The sequence below is a fragment of the Canis lupus genome, chromosome 2 (assembly GCF_048164855.1).
Source record: "Canis lupus baileyi chromosome 2, mCanLup2.hap1, whole genome shotgun sequence".
NCBI classification, from domain to species: domain Eukaryota; kingdom Metazoa; phylum Chordata; class Mammalia; order Carnivora; family Canidae; genus Canis; species Canis lupus.
In genome coordinates, this window is record NC_132839.1 from 15,645,955 (window position 1) to 15,668,384 (window position 22,430).

Genomic DNA, 22,430 nt, shown 5'->3' on the forward strand with positions numbered 1-22,430 from the left:
TCATGTCCTGGAGAGTTCGATGGCCTGGTTCATCCACTCAAGAGCTGGCTTGCTTGCTCAGGCTCATTTACTGCAGAGTGCAGTACAAAGATTTCCTAGTTGAAAAGGTCAGGAAGCAGAACTCCAAACTTTATGTAGTAGCATCTTCATTCTTATGACTTAAAAGTTTTCGCAGAAATGAACAAGGGGTGGTGAAAAGGGAGGTGGGCGGGGGTTGGGGGTGACTGGGTGACAGGCACTGAGGGGGGCACTTGATGAGATGAGCACTGGGTGTTATGCTCTATGTTGGCAAATTGAACTCCAATAAAAAAAAAAAAAAGTTTTCCTGGATCTCTATTGTTATTTTTATTCTTTTCATATTCTGTTCTTTACAGCTTATCAACATTTGTAATTACATATCACCTGTGCACTTCCTTGTTTAATATCTGTCTCCCTCACTAAACTGTAGGCATTGATAGTGTCAGCTTTGCCCACCACTGCTTACACAACACCTAGTATATAGTCTGGTGTATAGTTAATATTAGTAGAGGGGATGAATAAGTAGGAAAATTAGTAAATGATTGGAAGTTAGCCAACTCCCATTCACCTCGAGTTTTTTGGCCGTGACCCTAACTGATCTAGCTCCAGGTGTGTCTCCAGCCTTCTTCCACTTCCATCTTTCTCAGTCTGCTTGCACCACACTGACTTCTGGGTGTCCCTTGCATATGCTAATCATTTGCTGTTTCTTCTGCGTGGGAGTGAGCTTCCCAAATTGGCTTAATCCTTGTTATTCTGATCTCTATGTGCATACTTCTTCCAAGAGGACTTCCTGGACTCCCTAACTAAAACAGCAGCTCCCAGCACACTCCCTTTAGACTTTGTGCCCACAGCGCTCACCACTGAATTGTATATATTTGTTTGGGTTCTTATGGACCCTCTCAGCAACTAAATGCAGGTTCCAAGAGATCAGGGTGATTGTTTTTTTATTCATCATAGTATGAATAAGACCCATGAAAGGCATGGAGAAGATACTGGATAAATAATTTTGACAGAAGGAAGACATATATTCTCTCTTTTCCTTTCTGTTTGTTGCTGGTAGTTAAATTAATATTATTTCCTAGTCTTGCTTGTGATAATAAAAACTTAATTTTACTTATAACCTAATAAGGTTTTACAAAATGCTTTAATAACAACACCTTAATTTTTACTTATTTGTATATTTAAAGCAGTGTTTTCCCATAATATCAAAGAACTTATCTTCAATGACCTGAAAAATGCAAAAAGATTAGAATCATATTCTCATCACCAGTAACCCACTATGGAAGACATATTTGTTGAATTTCATACCAACTTACTTTTCCTTCTAGTAATGCTAATATTATGGGGCAAGTACTCTAAGCTTATGTTCCTCAGATTTTTGAATATTTACTCTTACTTTATTTGATTTTGTTATTCATCTTCCTGAAAGTTCTATTTGATATAAAAGAGCAATTTTAAGTAAAAAATTAAAGATCATTTCCTTTGCATGTTTTGTGAGACCCTAACATTTCAAAAGAAGTAACTTTTAAAAATATGAAGAAATTTCATTGTTTTTGGTGACATAGACAACCAATATTTTATAATCAAGATATCTTCATTGAAAGCTAATACTAGAATTATTTCTAATAATGCCTTGGATCTTTGGCTTTTTAGGTATTTGACTATGATTTTGGACTACAGGATGACTTTATGGGCTCGGCCTTTCTGGATCTCACACAATTGGAGTTAAACAGGTGACTTTTGAACCATTATGATTTTCTTACATCTTGTCATGAAGCTGGGCCTGTGTAACAAAGTGTCAGCAGATCTGGGTTCTAGTTACTGTTCTCTCATTTATTATTGTGAACCTTCATGCTACCCAGCCTTTTTCAAGTACATCCTTCTATCTCCCCAGTGGAAGTAATAGCATCTTCCTTGACTATCTCATTCAACAACAACTATTCAGCAGAAAAATTCTTGGACACCGGCTTTGTCTCCCAGCACTGTGCTAAGCACCAGGAGTCTAGAGATAAAAGACACATTCCTCACTTTTCACTTGGCTGGTATGGTTGGTGTGGGACATAAAGTGAATTATCCATGTTAATCAAAATTATAAATTTAAGAATCAGGCCACTGTATAGGAAATAAAATGTGTACTGTGATTCAAAAACAGCTACTCTCTCATCACCTGAGCCCAAGTACAATCTAATTTTGAAATCCACTGGTAATGCTAGGTTATCAAGGAGTGCCTCCAACATGGAGGAAGATTAGTTGTATTTTCTCATATTAGTTTATCATTGCTTGACTGTAAAGTTATATAATTACTACTACTATTAGTCATTCCTGGTACCTAATTATGGGCTTATATTTTTTTAAATGCATTTCAACTGGGAGCTAAGAATTAATTAATACTACAGAGGGGAAAAATATTTTTTAAGAGGGCTAGGCAATGCTGGGATAGGTTGCAAAGGACTGTGAGATCTTTGATGGTTCTAAGATGCTTTAATTGATTATATACTAATGCATATAATAGTGGGAAGTAAGAAAGCAGAGTAATGGGCCAGATCACTACTTTCTATTTTATTTTTTTTTCTACTTTCCATTTTAAATGCAAATGAAATAGAAATAGTAGAACCCCCTTATGTATTATAGTCAGCTACATTTGAGCACAATGACTCCTTGTTGGTCTTCCAATAGTCATTTTTGTGATAGACAGGACAAAAGATTGGTCTCCATTTCAACCTAGAGCTTGGCATGGGCTGACCTAATGCTAGAGTGTAGGTGATTGCTGGCTCCCCTACCTCACCACAGGAAAGGACGTGTCCTAGATGGTGTTTTATGTAGTCCATTATCATGAAAACTGAGCTCCAAGTACAATGGATTGTGGTGTTCTTTTTAAAAGGCCACAGTTATTTTCTCTGTAGACCTCTGCTAAATGATATGCAAATTGCTGGATTTAATCACAGAGCATAAATTTCTCTTGTTCTCTATTAAAGATAAATCATTGATGAAAAATAACTTTAAACGGGAAAAATATTATATGATTAAGAAAATAAAAAGATTATATACAAACATTTGGTATTTATTTTGCCACGTTACTTATTTTATGTATTTAACTATTTTCTCCTCTCGAAACCACATAAACATCAAATTATTACTCTTAAAATCACATGCTAGTAGAAACCATTACATTCTGTGTATAAATCAATAGTCTCTGGTTGCAGATAAATGGATAACAGTAGTAGCCATATAAATACTTACGCTACTATATAATTCACTAAGGTTTTACTTTGAAAGAAAATAATAGATAATTGTCATAAAGCAATTGCAAATGTTCTTAAATATCATGTAATCATTATAAAAATATAATGAAGTTTTTTCTTTTAATTTTATATGAAATCATTACAGGAAAATGAACCAAATCAAACTGTAACCCCACGTAAAAACATGTGTGTATGTATAGTATATACATATATTTTATAAAGCTTAACATGAATTTCTTAAAATAAAAGGAACAAATTGTTACTGCCAAACCACCATGATTAATGTAACTAAATTGATAGTGAAGCAATTTGTATCACAACTATTACAACATGTGTGTAATCCATCTAATTTTCCATGTTTTAGTTAAAACCTCTGAGGTCGGAAAACTGTTCATTTTTTCATAACATTATTCCTTGAAAAAAAAAACATTATTCCTTGACTTGGTAAATTAAGTATCATGTGAAAGAGTCTTCTAGCATTATAATATCTTAGTAATAAAAAGTATCTGTGGTTCTTAATCCTGATTGTATGGGAAAATCACTCACGAGCTTTACAAACAACATAAATTTCCACACCCCACCCTTGATCTATAGAACCAAGGTCATATGGGTAGAATTGGGGAATATGCACTTTTTTTAAAGCTCCCCAATGGATTCTGACATGCAGACAGGATTGAAAATTCCTACTTGAACAAGCTTTCCCCACCAAGGTCTCTCCCCAATACTAGATTCCTACTATATCATTTACTAATTGTTAAGCTCCTGGAAGATAATGATACTGTCTTTGAAATTGATGTCTGTTTTTTACCCGGAACTTAGCACAGTACGTGGTATTTCATGTGTTTAATACATGTTTTCTGAATGAAAAGAATAAATGCCTGAACAAGTAAGGGAACATCCCTAATTTGCCAACATTTAGAGATTCAAATTTGGTATTGTATATTGCCCAGTCCCTTAAGTTTATGGATGCCATGAACCCCTGTTTGTTCAATAAAATGAACCAAATCAAATTATATATAAAAATATATCTGTGTATATCGTACATGCATATATACTACAAAACTTAACATGCATTTGTTGATGTTGAAATATTTGTTTAGTTGAAATATGGGAATAAGATATTACCCACGCATTGTCAGTTGAATGTGTGTTTTGTATTATTTGTACAAGCGTGTTTGGGTAATACTAAGTAACTCATAGTCTCTTCCTCAAACTTAATTCTAAAGATTTCTAAGTATTCACCAACTCTTTTAAGTATTGATTTCCTTGTGTTTCTGGACCTAAAAAATGGTTAGGCATAGGTTTACACAGCCAAAACATATAGAAGCATTACTTTAAACCTTGGAATCTGTAAAAATAGTAACATATTTTAAAAAAAATTATGTCTATGATATATGTTCGGCAAATTATATTTTATCTTTTCCTCTTTTCCCACTCATCTGTTTACTCTAAATCATGTAGTGGTCTGTAAATGACCCTCATTTACTTGTTAGTTTCAAATTTGTAGAAAATAGCTGGCTTTGCTCTCTGTGTGTTTTGAGATCATAAAGAAAGGACTTGTAGATTTCCCAATACTGTTATAGTTTCTTGGTCTCCTGGTTCCCTAGGAAGGGTTGAGACATATGTAGTGAATCCGAGTACACCCAGTTGGTCCATAATTGATCGGATAACCTAGTACATTGATGATATTTCAATAACAACAGAAATTGTACCAGGAAAGTAAAAGAAGACAAAATTGTTTTTTTTTTCTTAAAAATGATAAATTGTCAGCATAAAATATATGTTTAGCTTATCCATTTAACAACTGTTGACAATCTTAATATTTTATATCACAGGCCCACAGATGTGACCCTAACACTGAAAGATCCCCATTATCCTGACCATTACCTTGGAATCATTTTGCTCTCCGTCATCCTTACCCCTAAAGAAGGAGAACACAGGGATGTGGTAAGTTCCCCCACAGCCTACTAGGAGTGCTTTCTTGCTCTCACTTGGTGGAATGTCTTGAGCCTTCTTTGAACCCAGAGGTGATAATAAAGAGAAGCAGCATATGAAAATCTGGCCTGTTCTTTGTTTCTGTAAGTATCCTGGGTATCACTAGTCCCTGCGTTTTATATCTTTTCAATTCAAATTTCCTGTTCTATACTCCCGATCAGAACCTCTTGTTGTAAATAAGGGACACATTTGCATCTTTTATTATAATTTCATTTCCCACTTTCAGACATGTTATGTTTTAGGCAAATGGTAGTATTCATTCAGGGAATACATTTGCTATTGAATGGAATATTTGGAATTCCACATTGAGGTATCCAGACTCTACTATTTTGACGGTATTGTCAGGTGTACCATAACAAAGAAAATGAGGTGAAATTATAATAGAGTTCCTGCTTTCTGGTATTTGTTTGCTGAATGATAAGTGAGTACTTTTCATCTTCTTGATGGGCTTCCATATCGGTGTTACCCATTTTCCAGCACTGGCTGTCTGTGCTTCCTTGCACACCATGCTGCTGTGAGAAACTGACAAGGGATACAGAGGAGCCAATTACTCCAGCATGTTGAAGTGACATTAAAAAATATCAGGTTTGACCTGCATCGGTATGCTTGCCAGCGCACTTTTCTGCCACAATTGACCAGAGATTATTTATTAGATTCAGGGTGCTTTCATGTACTAGGAGCTACTCTCACTAGTTTTGATTATAACACATTTTAGGAGTAAACATAATTTTTTAGGCAAGCCCCAATACCCGATTTCAGCAATATGTGTATTGCTGTCTTAGAATAATGCATGATTAAAGTTGGTACATGTTGTCTGCTGGAAAGGTATTATTGACATTTTTCCCTAGATTGTAGATTAAAATAGTGAATCCCAACTTCAAATTTGGAACTGTTTTAAACTCATTGAAAAAGTCAACCTTTCAACAAATATTTTTCTCTGTCCTTTTTAAAAATTAAGCAACAAGCACAGATATTCCTGTGTTGTATTTGCTAAGTACAATACAAGTGTCCATACTTAATTCAGTGAGGAATAAATTTATCTTTTCTAACAAGTACTACCAAATACCTACTGGGAGAACTTACTTAGCACCATAAAAACAAACAAACAAACAAACAAAAAAACATGTAAGTGTGTATATGCATAGGCCCATGTGTACAAAAGGAAGGGTAAGTGAGGAAATTTTTTTTACAGAGAATATTTAGAAATAGAAGCCCATCATTTTAGAAGTCACCAATTCCGAATACATACAGTACAAGTATACAGTACAGTACAATACATCACCCCGTATAAGCCAAGGAGTATATCCTAGCTGGCTAATCCATACATAGGAATAAATTATGTGTTTGCTTATTGCTTTATCCAAATAATCCTAGTATTGAGTGAAGCCTACTGTAAGCCAGCTTCTATGTAAGACCCTTAGAATACTATAACTTCTATTCAGTGGAGAACTCAGGAATCGAGTAATTACTGAAGGAAATTTAAAATGACGACTGTTTTGAGTGCTGTGAAAGAGAGGTGCATGTTGCCGTTAAAAGCAAATACAAGTGCAGTAGAATTTGTTCCACTTAGGGGGACAGGAATTCTCGAAGGAAGCCAAAAGGGACTTGAGGTGTGACTTGTGAATAGGAGTTAATAAGACAAAAAAAAAAACAGGAGGAGAGAAGGTATTTCAAGCAGAGGAAAGAGCATGTGCAAAAGCCCCATGGCCAAAGGAATCTGGCACACTCCAGGAATTGAAAAAAGTCCTGGAGTTTAAACAAGCTGGGAATAAAGAAGAATGTGGGAGATCGTGATACATGGTGGCAGTGGAAAGGAGATACCCAGACTGTGTAGGGACTGTTGGCCATGTTAAGGTTTGTTGTCATTCTCCAAAGAGCAAGGGGAAGTCTTGAGAAAGAGAAATAGGAAGTGGCATAATCATTTTTGCCTTTTGAAAATAGCTGTGTAGCTACATTGTGGAAAATAGATGGAAGGATGAGAATGGATACTTGGGGACCAATTAGGACCAATTATCTCAAAAGTCCTAGTAGAAGATGATGGAAGTTTGTATTAGGATTGCCTGAGGTAGAAATGGAAAGAAATCAGCAGGTTTACCGATAAGAGGTAAAATCAACAAAACTTAATGATAGAATCTAGTTTTCAGATTCTTTGTTATTTTAATGAAGAACAGCACTTTGTAAATGAAAATACCTAAGTGCCCTCAGTCTTATTTATGTACCCCAAACCATCCAAACTGCCAATGCAACTTGAAATTAGAAGGATATGGCGGCTGGTATAGTTATTTGGGTGATTTGATGATGGGAGGTCTGCTGAATTTTTGCATAAGAGGGATATTTACTAAATGCTCTAACATCAAACTGGGGTTTGAGAGATCAAATTAGGACCAAGGTGAAGCTGCTGAGTTGTTCTAAATTGCACAGAAATGAGTGTCAGCACAGGCAAAATGGTTCCCAACATTATTTAACAATTCTTGTAAAAATCTTTCAATCTCCATAGTTGCTCAAATTTATTATTTCAGCACAATGTCTTTCTCATTAGAAAAACACCCTTTAATAAAAGTATTACAGTGCCTGATTGCTAATCATCAGGGATTTATCAAACATGAATAGGAGGAAAACAGGTGGATTACACGAAAAAAACAGTTGCTCATTAAAAATCTGGTATTGTTCATCTTTTCTTCCTTTTCTATTTTCCTCACTGTATCTCTCCAACCCCATTCACCCTTAAGACAAAGAGTTCTTCCTGAAATCTTCATGCTATTTTCTTGATTCAAATCCCTTTGGCTACTTTAGCTTTCTGGAAGAAATCCTTTACTGCCAAGTATTTTTCATTCACTGCCTTACTTCATGTCCCCCATCATCAGAGTCCCAAATAGCACTGAATTCACTCTTCTGTGGCAATTGAAAAAGGATGTCTTCTCCCTTCCCATGCCAGCATTGACTTTCACCTAGCTTCTCTCTTCTTCACCAGAGAAGCAGTAACTTAGCAAGGACTCAGGGCCTCAGAAAAGCACAACACTTTCAGCCTATACCAGAGCCAGCTTCTGGCTGGTGACCATCCTGACCTCAGTCACACCTGGGGAGTGGAAAGAAAGGTGTCCCTTGTGGTTTCACTTACTTGTCCTTGTGGATGTGATCAATAGCTGGGAGCATGGGGTTGGTTGTAGAGAAGTGAACTGACTCAAGGGCAGAGAAGGAATTATGAAAGATCCCCTACCGGAAATTCTGGTGGCATTTACAGTATCCTTGCTAATCTGATGTCCTAGATTTGAATCGGGGTTTCTAAGCATGTGCTCACAAGATGATAATTTCTAAAAAAGACATAAATTTACTTTTTGTTTGTTTGTTTGCTTTGGTCTCGATGGCAGTTTTATAGCTGATTTATTAAGGTCTCTAAAACGGTCTCTAAAACAACACTAATTATGAGATTTTTGAGACTCTTAACGAGGACCATTTGTTGGCTAGTCAAGGATCAAAATCTCTTTATTGATCATCTATAAGCATTGTGCCATGTTCTATAATGTCCTCTTTATTCTTCTTCTAAGCTTTCAGTGACCTGTGTTTATTTCTCTAATTAAATGGAAACTTCTGATGAGAGACCTTAAAGCTCTCCAATAGGCACCATATGTTCCCTCACCTTAACCTCTGCCCCAGCCATACAAACTCCAGCAGAGCTCACCTTCTCTCAAGTCCAGGCTTTCTTTGCAGTCACTTGCACTTGTTCTAGCTAACATACTTCACCTCATCTGCATTCTCTATCCTATCACTTCTGGTAAAAAAAAAAAAAAAAAAAAAAAAAAAAAAAAAATATATATATATATATATATATATATATAAATTATTGCCTCTAATTACCTTTCTTTTGATGACTGCCCTCAAAGCTAGTCCAGCTTTCTGTACCAATGCATTGTTCAATGAGTTGCAGATGAATGTCTGTGAGGATTTGAAGGGATACCTCAAAGATCCAGGGAAAGGTATTTTAAGGTTTTTTTTTTCTTTCTTCAGTATTCAAATTCCTGAGGTTGTCACAAACAATATTAAATGATCATTTAATTTCATTTTGAGTTCTTAAAATTAGTACATTAATGATAATCTGCTTAAAATTGATCTGTATTTTTTTCTATGATGACATTTAATGATGACAAGGCATTAGAAGCATGTTACTGTATTTCCTCCATTTTGTAACATGTCTAGTATTAGCTCCATATGTTTCCCTGGAATATATTTGAAGTTTTTTAGTTAAAAACAATTAGAAATCCAATGTATCTTTAAATTAAATTTTTATATTCCTGAAATATGTAACATATTGCTGCTGTGAAAATGATATGCCAAGCTTTCACAAATTATCCAGGAACAAATCTTATTTAGAAAAATTCAGACTCAAAATGCAGCAGGACAGATATCAGTTACTAAATGCTTCATAATTCCATTTAATATTTAGCACAATGTATAGGAAAGCAATAGAGGATGATTTTTGCATTGATCCTCACCCAGCAAAATTATAAGGGTTCTATTCTCTTTGATTATTAGGACAGAAATAATCTATTTTAAGCTTTTGGGATTTAAGACTTTAGTCCAAGAACCATGTGTTTAGACTTGTGCTTGTATTTACAAAACTTTGCTAAATATTTTATATGTGTTAAAATAAGGAATGGAAGACATGAGTTTCAAGAGCTAGTAACAAATTCTAACAATCAAATAGGAAATAGAACATTAATGTTAAGAAAATGCTATCAAAAGTAGGAATAAATTAACTGGAAATACAGAGTACTTAGCATCACAAAGTGCTAAAGTTTCTAAAACAGTTATCTTGTGAGGTTTTTTTTATACACTCTTAATACTGACAGTATATTCCATGAATAATGCAGTTGGGATGATTTCTCCTTGTGTGGATTGCCAGTTCTGGAAATCAGTAAAACTGAAGAATGAGTTGAAAATCCTATCAGCCTACTGAATCTACTAAAGCCTCTAAAACATGCAATGTCTAATTACAGCAATTTAAGCAGTATAGTATGAGTAATAGCAAAAGTATTTCAAAATTGCTTATACTAAAATCTTCTCCATTGAGTTCATCAATGAGTCTTTAAAAAAAATCTCAGATGTGAACAGCTATATAGAGATATGTATTTTTTTAAGTTTCCAGCATTGTGTGTATGAGAAACCACAATCTTCATGGGGGGTAGGGGCATGCTGATGAGTTGCATGACACAGCTGTCATTTCTGTTTTGAATGCATGTCTTGTTTTTGAACCTACAAAAGTGTGTAGTGCATACATGTGTGTCCTGTATATAGTATTTTGGTCTGATAGTGTGTTTGAGTTCTTTCTGGCTCTTTTTCTAGCAGAGTTCAATCCACAGCTTTCTTCATTGGAGAATTTGTGAAATAAAAGTGAGTTAATTTGTGTTACACACTCTCTTAGATACAACCTAGACCTACAAATTGCTTGGCTAAAGCTAAAAAAATAGAAGATTGAAAGAAACATATGAATTGACCCTCATTGGCCTTTAGCAAATTTTACAAAATACCTTTTTCATGTTGATTTATTTTGCAAATTTTTCTCAATTATTTTATAGCTAACATTAAAAAAATCCATCTATAAAAATTTAATGTTTTATAATATGTCTATACTATAATATCTAGCTATTTTGTGATTATTTTTATATTTTTAGTAGCCATATAATCACCTTTAAAAATACTACAACAAAAAATAAAGCTAAAAAATTGAATGAGATTGTGAAATGTCATAAAAATATAATCAATTCTATAGCTTTATCACAGACCATATTTTTCTGCTACTTCTTTCACTGGCTTCAAAGAAAGTTGAGCTGCAAATGAAGAAGTTTGACTGTCCTGTAATAATATTAGATAATGATGGTTTCAAAAACAAATTCATATGTTTCTCAGCTGAAGTTAAGATCATAGAGCAAAATGTAAATCTTATTTTTCTATAATTTGCTTAATCACCTATCTTTAACATTTCCCAAACAATCTTTCTTTTGTAATATCTCACAGATAGCAAGGGTAACAGTAGTAATACTATGTTTGTTAAATTCACCTTTTTTTTTTTTTTTTTACTTTTCTACTGTTTACAGTTTTATTGAATCTAGCTTAACCCAACCATCTAAAAAGAAAAGAAAACTTGGGAGTGGGATACTTAAACCCATTATTTAGCTAGTTGGCGTGGCTCAAGAAGCAGAAATCTTGTTATAAAATCTAGGGACTACTTTCTTTCACATACACTAAAATAAACTCAAGATGGACTTAAGACCTAACTGTGAGACCTGAAACCATAAAAATCCTTGAAGAGAACACAGGCAGTGATGCCTCTGACATCAGCTGTAGCAACATTTTTCTAGATATGTCTCCTAAGGCAAGGGAAATAAAAGCAAAAGCAAAATTAAACTACTGGGACTACATCAAAATAAAAAATTTCTGTACAGAGAAGGAAACAATCAACAAAACTAAAAGGCAACCTACGATATGGGAAAATATATTTGAAAATGACATATCCTATGAAGGGCTAGTATCCAAAATATATAAAGAATCCAACACCCAAAAGCCAAATAATCTAATTTAAAAAATGGACAGAGACATGAACAGACATTTTTTTCAAAGAACACATCCAGGTGGCCAACGGACACATGAAAATATGGTCAACATCGCTCATCATCAAGGAAATGCAAATCAGAACTACAATGAGTTATCACTTCACACCTGTTAGAATGGCTAAAATTAAAAACACAAGAAAAAGCGAAGTGTTGGCAAGGATGTAGAGAAAAAGGAACCCTCTTGCACAGATGGTGGAAATGCAAACTGGTGCAACCACTCTGGAAAACAGTGTGGAAGTTCCTCAAGAAGTTAAAAATAGAACCACCGTATAATACAGTAATCCAACTACTGGATGTTTACCCCCAAATACAAAACACTAATTCAAAGGGATACATGCACCCCTTGTTTATAGCAGCATTATTTACAGTAGCTGAACTATGGAAGCAGTTCAAATATCTTTTGTTTGATGAATGGTAAAGAAGATGTGATACACACACACACACACACACACACACACAGTGGAATATTAGCCATATAAATAAATGAAATCTTGCCAGTTGCAACAACACAGAGCTATAAAGAGTACAATGCTAAACAAAAATAAGTCAGAGAAAGACAAATACCATATAATCTCACTCATATGTGGAATTTAAGAAACAATACAAATGAGCAAAGAAAAAACACAGAGAAAGAGAGACAAATAAAGAAACAGACTCTTAACTCTAGCGAACAAACTAATGGTTGCCAGAGGGGAGCTGGGTAGGGGGATGAGTGAAATAGGGGATGGAGATTACAGAGTACACTTATCATGATGAAAAAATAATAATAATAATAATTTTAAAAATCTAGGGACATTTTGAGAGTCACTGGATCCAATAATAGAATTCTAGGAACCAAATCAGGAAAATAATCAATTTGTCCCCATAACTGCCAGATTTCTCACATTTATACTCAGGGAAATGATTGACTTTTTGTTTATGTCAATGTCTCAGTTCTGAGAAATGATACCATGCAGTTGATTTGTAAAACCAATTTTGAGAGAGAGGAAAAATACCAACCCTATAGTTAGCTTTATGTCTTGAAGGTTTATTGTATGCAGTGGCTCTGAGTCAGGGGATATGGTTTTGAGCAGCAGTAGTGAATCTGTGTAATACTGAGTAGTGTTGCCCTGAGATTCAACTCTTCTTCATGTTCTGAGCCCCTTTATCATAGTATAACATATCTTACAGAATGGAATTTAGGAAGATTCTTAGAAAGTAGATGATGATAATAAGTGGCCATGAATTACAAGAGTTTACTTTTAGGCTTATTTATCTTAATTGTTCTCACTTGATTTGACTCGAAACATTATCTCTAGGAATTATCATTCTTTGTTCATTGAAACTCTGCTTTCTGAGAAAGTTGAACATTTATTGTCTGACTCCTACTGGCAGTTTTTCTGAATATGGCATTCCATGACACAGTTTGGCTTCCAACTGCCTTTCAGAGATAATAGAGAAGGTGGTGGTGGAGGTGGTGGTAGTGATGCTGATGATGATGACAATAACTCATTTAAGATCAACAACATTTATTATATGGCCACTACATGGCCATCTCCTCAACCCAATAGTGGGTTTTGTTGTGCATCAGTACTTAGAAAACATATAAAATATTTCTATAAATAGTATTTGATAACAATGCTTTGCTGTTTCCTGGCTCCACTAAAAAAATAAGGAATAACTGTGACCTTAGGAAAACTATCACTCTTCCATATTTTGGTCAATATTTAACACAGGAAAAATATAACCTATAAAACCACTATCTACAAAGAAAAGGAATGAATCCTTATCACTGATAATTTTATGATTTTTCTCATTTCCTACTGTAGAACCTCTACATAATTCCATTGTCTTGGTTTAGGCCAAAGGTTGTCTTCTATATGACTTAATCTTATAGTAAAATCTTTTCTGTGTTGTTTTTTTGTAATTTATGAGTAGTTTCTGAAATGGTCCTGTTTTATAGTGAGTTTTGATGAAGGAGATACAGTTCTTAAAAGCACCAGTATGCTTCCTTGAGGTACAAATATGACAAGCATTTCTACAAGCTATATTATTTGCTCCAAATATTCCCTATTCTCCACTTGATTGGCCTTAAAGATAAGAGAGGGTAAAGAGGTTAATCAAGAAGTTAATACCTCAGTGTTCACTGAAGAAAATTTAAAACTGGAGAGTAAATAAAAGATCTTTATGCAAGAGAGCACTGATCTTGGGCACTCATTACAGATCTCCATTAACCTTAAGTAAAACTTGTAGCCATAATTACTTACTATGAAACACACAGACCAAAAACAAAACAAAACAAAACAAAAAAAACCAACATCAAATCCAAAAAACTGATGTAAAAGGTATGCTATGGCTAAACATTTAGCAGGAAGATCTACTAATGTAGCATTTTTCAGAACTAAAAGTATTAGTAGACACCAATATAGTTAAAGATTAACTGGAAACAAATAGTTCTAAGATGCCACCAAAGGAACAAACTTACGAACATGTTTGAAGAGAAAAGTTAGCTGGTAAAGTCACTGTACATACTCAACTTCCATCACCAAAAGGAACAATTGCCAATCATGAGACTCAATTAGGTTTTTTTCCCCCCACCAATAATTAAGATATCTCAAATTTCCATTCGTTTTAAAAATACTGTCTCATTTCTTTCTACAAAAGAATAAAGCAAATGAACTCTCACCAGAAAGACTGCTTGAATGTTAAAGGTGCTTCTTCTAGCTGTGTGTATGTGATAAACAATTTTTGTCTTGTAAACTGGTTGTTGGAAACTGCTGTTTAAATGTTAAGTTACCTCTAGAAAACCACTGGCCGCCCTATCCTGTACTTGAGTGATAAGATAATGAAAATGCTTTATTTTGTTTACAGACAATGCTAATGAGGAAGAGCTGGAAAAGATCAAGTAAGGTAATGGCTTAGCATGTGATCTTTCAGCTTTTCTTGTTGAGAAGAACTATCAGCTGCATTCCAAATCTCTCTCACACCTCTTCACACTGTACTCCAGGATTTCATCCACTCTTGTTATTTTTTTCCCATCAACTTTAAGCAAATCATGGAATGCCTCTTAAGTAGCTAGAAATCACACTGATCACTCACATCCACATCACCCTCTTGCTAATGCCTGGTCCCTTCTCAGCATCATTCGCAGCATCCAGTTTCTGTTCTGTGTGCCACAGGGTCTAGAAAATGTCTTTGCTCCAGATCAGGAATAAAATGGTTGGGTAGAGACCACTCCAGAGAGAAGGAAGATTCATGTGACTCTCTGTCTTTGTTCATGAAAATTGAGTCCGGGATTTTCTAAACTCAAAATCCCTCTAGTGCTACATCTTTGGAGTCTATAATAAGAAGAGTTTTCCATCATGGCCTCTTCTCACTTCAAGAAATAGATGGCTCTTGGGAGTGAGAGGAGTTTATGGTTCCTGTAACTAAAAAGACCTGGCTCTTCTTATAACTTGTAAAATATATAAGATATAAACTAAACTTCTCATTTGTTCAGTGGTAGTATCATTCTTGGACACAAATAAATATCAAGATGAAACGGACTTTTATATGAATACTCCTCGAGATAAAGGGATGCTATTTGTAAAGATCTTCTTTCTTCAAATTTCTATTTAAAAAGTCAGTATTCATTTTTAATAGTAATTTTTTTAGACCCTGGAACATGACAATTTTTTTCCATTCTGATTGAATCATGCTATTACTTAAATTTTGTTTTAATTTTGTCATTTTTATTACTGTGAATTAAGAAAGTACATCAAATTGTTTTTGTATTTATGATATTGTCATAATTTGCTTTAACAAGTATTTCTTACTGTACAGTTTCTTCTCAATTCTTAAAGTATTAATGACTGAAAGATAATTCTCACAAAAAGGTCAGGGTCACATTAAAAATCGCCTTTATATTTTAATAAAGTGAAAGGCATTTATTAAAGAAAGTTGCTGAGTACTTCTGACTTAGTATTCACTGTGTTTTATATTGACCAAAATACAGTTTCAAAGGTTCTTTAAAGAAATGTTTGTACTCTTCATGTTTGTATTACACATTTTTCTTTGTAATTTTACTTCAAAATTAGTGTTATGTGAAAAGTATATATATTTTTAAAGTCATGTAATTTGGCTTTCCTCATTCTGTGTCTATACTATGACATACCTGTGTAAAAATGATATAATTCATTAATATACATCAATATTTTCTCTTCCAGATGTAGTTAAGACATAATGCTAGAGCAGGATATTATACAGTATTAGTACTGATCAGTAAGAATGATCCATTTTTTAAAGATTGTATTTATTTATTCATGAAAGAGAGAGAGAGAGAGAGAGAGAGAGACACAGGTAGATGGAGAAACAGGCTCCATGCAGGGAGCCCGACGTAGGAGTCGATCCTGAGATTCCAGGATCACACCCTGGGCCAAAGGCGGCACTAAACTGCTGAGCCACCCAGGCTGCCCATGAGAATGATCCATTTTATTGTAGTATGAAAGAAAGACTAAATATATAGATTCTTCCTTAAATAACTTATTTAATTCACATTTAAATGTAATTTTAATGCTAAATTAAGTAAACATAAATCCACATCTTTTCTTTTGGTTGACAGAAAAAAATTAAAATGAATAATAAACATCTATTCAATACTATTTTTACATCTAAAATTCTTGAAGTTTTAATTTATTATTGATCCATTTGTACATTCATACTGGTACATTTTTCTGGCTCGCCGTTGAAGATATAGAATTCTTCGAGTGCTAGCTCTGCACTTACTGGGGTACTTGGCAGATTATTTTTAGTTCGTGTGGTAAAATGTCTTTTGGGTTTTTAGCCTAAAGGATTTTCAGTTTTAGAAAATTTAGTGGGATTATTGAATGCCGAGTAAGGGAAAATCAGTTCACTCATTTGGTTTTTTTCTATGGGAACATACTGAACACCTGATAATTCATTCAAATCCTCACTGTCCCCTAAAACCTTTGCTGTGTTCTTCCATATTAACGTTACAAGGTGAGAGTGTTAAATTCAAAATCAAGGGAAAGTGTGTGACTTCCATGACCACATAGTCCGCCGTCCTTCACACACACTGAAATTGCTTCCCCAGTTCCCTCCTCCAGGGTTTGAAGGAGGAAGGATGATGTTCACGCAAATTGTGCTTCAGAAGAAACTAAGGGATGAGTGACTATACTATGTAATATTCCCTCTTCCATTTTTGGAAAAAGGTTATAATTTATTTGCATTACATTTACATATAGGTATTTTATATTTGATACAACTGTCCTCAAAGTCAAAGGGGAATTTTTCATATAAACAGGTCATTTTCATCTTTGGAATCTTGATTTATGAGAATGAGGTCTCCTGCTTTTCTGTAGCGGGGCTTTGATATGCAGCCTGTCTGTGGTACCAATGGTGATTACAAAATTTGAGAATTATGAACTTTGTGGCGAAGAGTTAGCTGTAGCCAGATAACGTTGCTAGATATTTGCTGTAGTACAGAGTTTTTCTTCTTGTTGTTTTCTTTTGTTTATGACGGCGACTTAACCATGGAGAGAGAAAACTAATTTGACATTGGTATTCTTAAAATATGCACATCTCCCCTGTATACAAGGGAGTCAGCTCATGGGATTTCTCATTATTTAAATATCTGCTCATCATTTTCATCATCTTGCCAATAATTGACTCTTTCAATGGAAATTACACTATTTGTGGCACTCTTATAATGTGGGGTTGTATATACTACTGAAAATGAGTTGAGTAGCCAACTTGAGGGCAGGGAATTATTATTGCTGTTCAGACTGACTTACGTATTATTTAGAGTAATTGTGTTACCATCCAACAACAAGTAGGAAAAGAAATGCACCTAAACTTGCATCTGAGAAGCAAGAATGTATAAAATACATGTTACATTTGAACGGTATGTTAACCAGTAAATAATTATGAATTCCATCATATCTCCTCTTCTGGGGATAGCATCCTTTAAAATTCTCATTCTGGTTTTCCACAAGCATACTTTCCATCCTGCATATTTGTAATCCTGCCCCACACTCAGCTGTTAAAGAAAAATGTTATTTTAAGAAGAAAGGGATCAATGTCTACCTAAACTTAGGCAACTGAATAATTATCCTGGTCAAAGAGTTATACTTACATGACAAAATGCATTTTGGCAGAGAAATGGTAATGCTTTGAATTATTGCAATATTTTATTCTTTAGAAGAAGCTTATCATTGATAATTTATTCTAAGGTTAAATTATTCAACAAGAAAGTTTCATGAGCTCAGAAGAGAAGATGTATATGTGTTTTGTGAATAAATTTTGTGGGGTCAGACAAAAAATAGAAAAAATAATGAAACAATTACCTCTATCAGACAGCCAGTAAGCAGAAATGATTTTACACTACATTGTGTGTGTATGTGTTTTAAGGTAGAAGAATTAGTTTATTGGTGAGTGTGGTAATAAACTTATGTGCTTTCAATAAATCACTTTAATTACATGAGATGTAACCATTGTGATGGTATAAAGATATACACACTGCAATTCATATTCTCAACAATAACAGTTTAGAGATGTTTTAAGAAGAGTTCATCCTTTGAATAATATAATATGGACTATGTGATCATGTCTCATTAGCATATCTTCTGTTACTTGATGGCTTATTTTTTTAGTAATATATCTTTTTTATAAAGATTTTATTATAATCACTTAGCATAATTTTAATGAACTATAAAACACTTTATTCACTGGTGAATGAAGCAATTTTTAATAAGACTTTTGGCAAGGATATTGTTAATTTAAACTAGAGAACACTTTCAACTCTAAGTCTGCAGGGCGTAGTTAAACCTGACACCTTGGATGACACATTAAAAATGCATCAGTGAAAACCTCTAAGTGCTTTAATTTAAGAAACGCTGGAGAAACAGATTAACGCATTTTTAAGTATCTCACACAGTCAGTCTGACATAGGAAAAAAAAGTCATTATTTAACAATTATCAGGTTCTTTCTCCAAAGACCTCATATCCTGATAATAAATAGCTGTTTTTTTTAAAACCCGCAAAACATGCAAACTTTTTTGGTCATTGACTCTCTCAACTGTGAGTCACCTCAATGGCTTTTCTTTGATGGCTCATTTCAAATTATTATGTATATATCTTTGAAAAAAATAGATGTTTACATATTTTCAAAGGAAATATATAATTCTTTTAAAAATCCTTACCACTGTTTATACTCCCAAATCTGTGTTATTTGGGAATGCTCCCAAGTCAACCTCATAATTAAGGCTTCTGAGATTCCACAATGCAGCAATGAACAAAAGGCAAATAACATGAGTGTTTCTACCATAAAAGACTCTATTTTTACCTCACTCAACTAAACTCCTAAAATTTGTAGGAAGTTTATTTAAGATAGAGATATCATAATGCCAGTACATATTTGATTATGCCACAAAATACAGGGAGCCATAGTTAAGTTTTATGTTGAGATGATTTTTTTCTTGCTATTTTGACAATATTTTCCCATATACATTTTTATACATCATAACTCATAACTACAGGGATTTGCTGTAGCACCAGCTTTACATTTATGTGACCACTTTTGTTGAATTTTTAAAATGTGGGTCCTTGAGTGTGCAAATCTGGATGAGTTGGCACAAAGTGAAAGGACAAAGTGTGATCTCAAGCAGAGCATGCATGGCATGACATGTGCGTGCTAGCTCTAAGATGTTGAATTGTGGGTCATTGATTGGCCTTCACATTGCTGATATGTATTACCCAGTGAGCTGACAATTTCCCAAGATCCTTTCCGGACTGATCAAAGGGAGGGAACTAATAGAACTAATAGAACTCCAGGATAATGAAGCAAAGGGTTGGTTGGCAAGATTATATGGCCTTCTATTTCAAAGACGGACATTTGTTTATATAACATACATCAGATATATCTAACATATATATCTATGTATAAATATGCTATATATATATATGCTTATATATTATATATGCTTATATATAAATATATATAGCATATTTATATATGCTTATATATATATATATATATATATATATATATATATATATATATTCAGTTGAATGGGACCGGGAGGAGGTTTATTGGTTTTCCAGTTGCCTAAATATCCACAGTGAAAATAAATGATAATTTTGTGAAGATTCTGTTTTCAAAGCCCTAGTTGACAAGAGTATACATGCATATGTGCCTGTGTTTAGACATATAGACAAACACACAAATAAAAGATTGAACTTAACATTTCTAGGAAAATGAAAGACAAAGCAAAGCCAGCCTTCAGTTATAGGGCATGTCCTCTGGGGAGCTGAGATTGTCTCGCTCTTGCAGAAATATTTAAATGGACAGGTGAAGTTGCAAGAGGGAATCATATTTGTGTTTGAGTATAAATGATATGAACACCAGTTTGAGTAACCAAGAAAACAGGAAAGTAGCATTTCAGTGTACATTCTGCTTACTTCATGTCCCTGTTTTCAGCTACATAACAATCCATAGGCATTTTCAACTTGATGGGAGCATCTAAGAGCCATAGCTTTGATAAACAGTGATAGCGGTCAGACCAGGAAAGCCTATGAAAATTATTTACTTATGGATTTATTTATTTTTAACCTTGTAAATGCCTGAAGAGTTATTGATAAAAGGAAATTGTGCAACCTATTAAAATATGCTGTACATCATGAGGGCTACCTGGCTTGACTTTCACATTTATATCTCAGGCTTCAAATGGGCGGTGAGTGTTGGACTATTGAAGAATTGCTGGATTATAGTAACGTGCAAAATGTTTAAAGCCTGCACACATTATGGCTAATAAAAAATATCACTATTAATTGATGTTTAGTGGCTAATCCTTGTTCATCTGATGACAAAGTCCTTAAAGGTTTTTATGATTTATTGAAATAGGAGGCTAAAAAATTTCATTGTATTCATTTTGTTAGGAAAGAAATGAACTGTCCTTTAGTTTTCTTACTCTGGGAAAAAAAGTATATCTTTTTTATTTTTAGATTTACAATCTTGTTACTTTTTAGATTCATAGTAGGATTTTTGATCTTTGAGGATCGATGTTCTTTATGTATGTAGGTGTTTTAGAGGAAAAACTAGGTTTAAATAAGATATGTCGGTGGATCTTGCTACTTTAATAAATTTAGAGCCTCAGCAGAAATAGCAATTCATTATTCAGGACAACTTCAGTAATTTTCCTTTGTTAATTTGATGTCTTTATTTTTTATGTTCTGCTTCTTTTTGATCTTACTTTATCATCTTAGCATTTTTTTTTCATCTTAGCATTTTTTAAATGGTACTTTTCCTCACTTACCAACCTTGTGTCTCGATGGAGACTGAGGTATCATGAAATATCTACAATCATGATTGAAGACTGGTCTTCTCTGAAATTCATGAATAGTTCATTTGGTTTTTCTTGCCCTCATAATAAAATCACTTTTTTTTTTTTAGAACTCTTTATCACAATGCCAGGTGCCTTATTATTGCTGTTGTTATTAGTAGGAACTCTCATGAAAGGGAAGCCTTGGCTCATCTGCTGTGGATTATGTATTCAGCAAGGCAATAAATGGCATAAGGGTCCACAGGAAAATTAAGTTGTTCCATTTGAAATAAAGGCCTAAATTTACATGAGAATGTAGGTTGTAAAATGAAATATAAATTTTAGTTGATGAGTAATGACAGAAGTAATTAAACATGGCTTGAAAAGCACAGCCCGGGGACATCAGTGGATCCAAATGTGGCTAATATTTTTGTTTCTCAAATTTTAACAGAGAAACCTAAGTTCTACGTCTTGATCGTTAAAATTCCCCCCACACACAAAAAATTCATCAGTCTCATCTTGCTCTTTGCACACTAGTCACATAATTAGGTCATTAACCTCTGTATTCACCTGAGGAAGAATGGGAAGTATGGAGCTGGTACAGTTTCAATATTAGTCACTTTAGACCACCTAAACTTTAAATGAATTGACAAGACTTTTAAATATTTAATGGTCATATTATTTGTTATAATTGTAATGAGTCCAAAGCCAATATTTTCACATCCATTTAAGTTGCCTTAATACATTTTACATTAAGATAAAACTTCCTGTTAGTTCCATAATTTGTGTTATTGGCTCTGGGGAAATATTTTGTGTAAAGAGACTTTAAGACTTCAGTTTCTTTAATATGATATTTTAAAATTTCTCCACGTGTTTGAGACATGTGCTTGATCAAGGTAAGGAGAGAATTGGCAATCCTAGAGAAAAACAAACATCTTTTGTAAAAGCTAGAAGATTTTTCAAATTAAACAATGTACAGCATCGAAAAAGACTGCAGTCATTCCATCTAAGGTTCATGCCCCAGTGTCCAAATGTAAATGTGTTTTTTTTAAGAGGCTTGGGGTTTTTTTGAGATACTGATGTGACAGTGAGTTAAGTGTGACAGATGAGAACCCGAGCTGTAAAAGTAAATGAATTATAACTCTGTAGTGCCAGTAAAATGATGTCTTAAACTCTAGGCTTTTTCCCAGTCACTACTAACATTAGCCATGCTACCTGACCAAACTCTATGTAGGTAGCTTGGGAAAATGAAAATAATTTTGTTGAGAAAT

At 33.9% G+C, this 22,430-nt stretch overlaps 1 protein-coding gene across 18 annotated transcripts in view; it reads left to right on the top strand.

Moving 5' to 3' along the window:
- The window catches only part of MCTP1 (multiple C2 and transmembrane domain containing 1), a 527,670-nt gene that overhangs the window by 291,521 nt on the left and 213,719 nt on the right, over positions 1 to 22,430 (top strand). For 9 of the 18 annotated variants that reach the window (XM_072791100.1, XM_072791166.1, XM_072791128.1 and 6 more), the window contains 4 exons: positions 1,672 to 1,751; positions 5,096 to 5,207; positions 10,596 to 10,643; positions 14,714 to 14,752. In XM_072791100.1, the coding sequence (XP_072647201.1) occupies positions 1,672 to 1,751; positions 5,096 to 5,207; positions 10,596 to 10,643; positions 14,714 to 14,752 (279 nt within the window). The remainder of the gene's footprint in view (positions 1 to 1,671; positions 1,752 to 5,095; positions 5,208 to 10,595; positions 10,644 to 14,713; positions 14,753 to 22,430) is intronic. The other 9 variants (XM_072791107.1, XM_072791146.1, XM_072791131.1 and 6 more) reach the window with 2 other exon arrangements.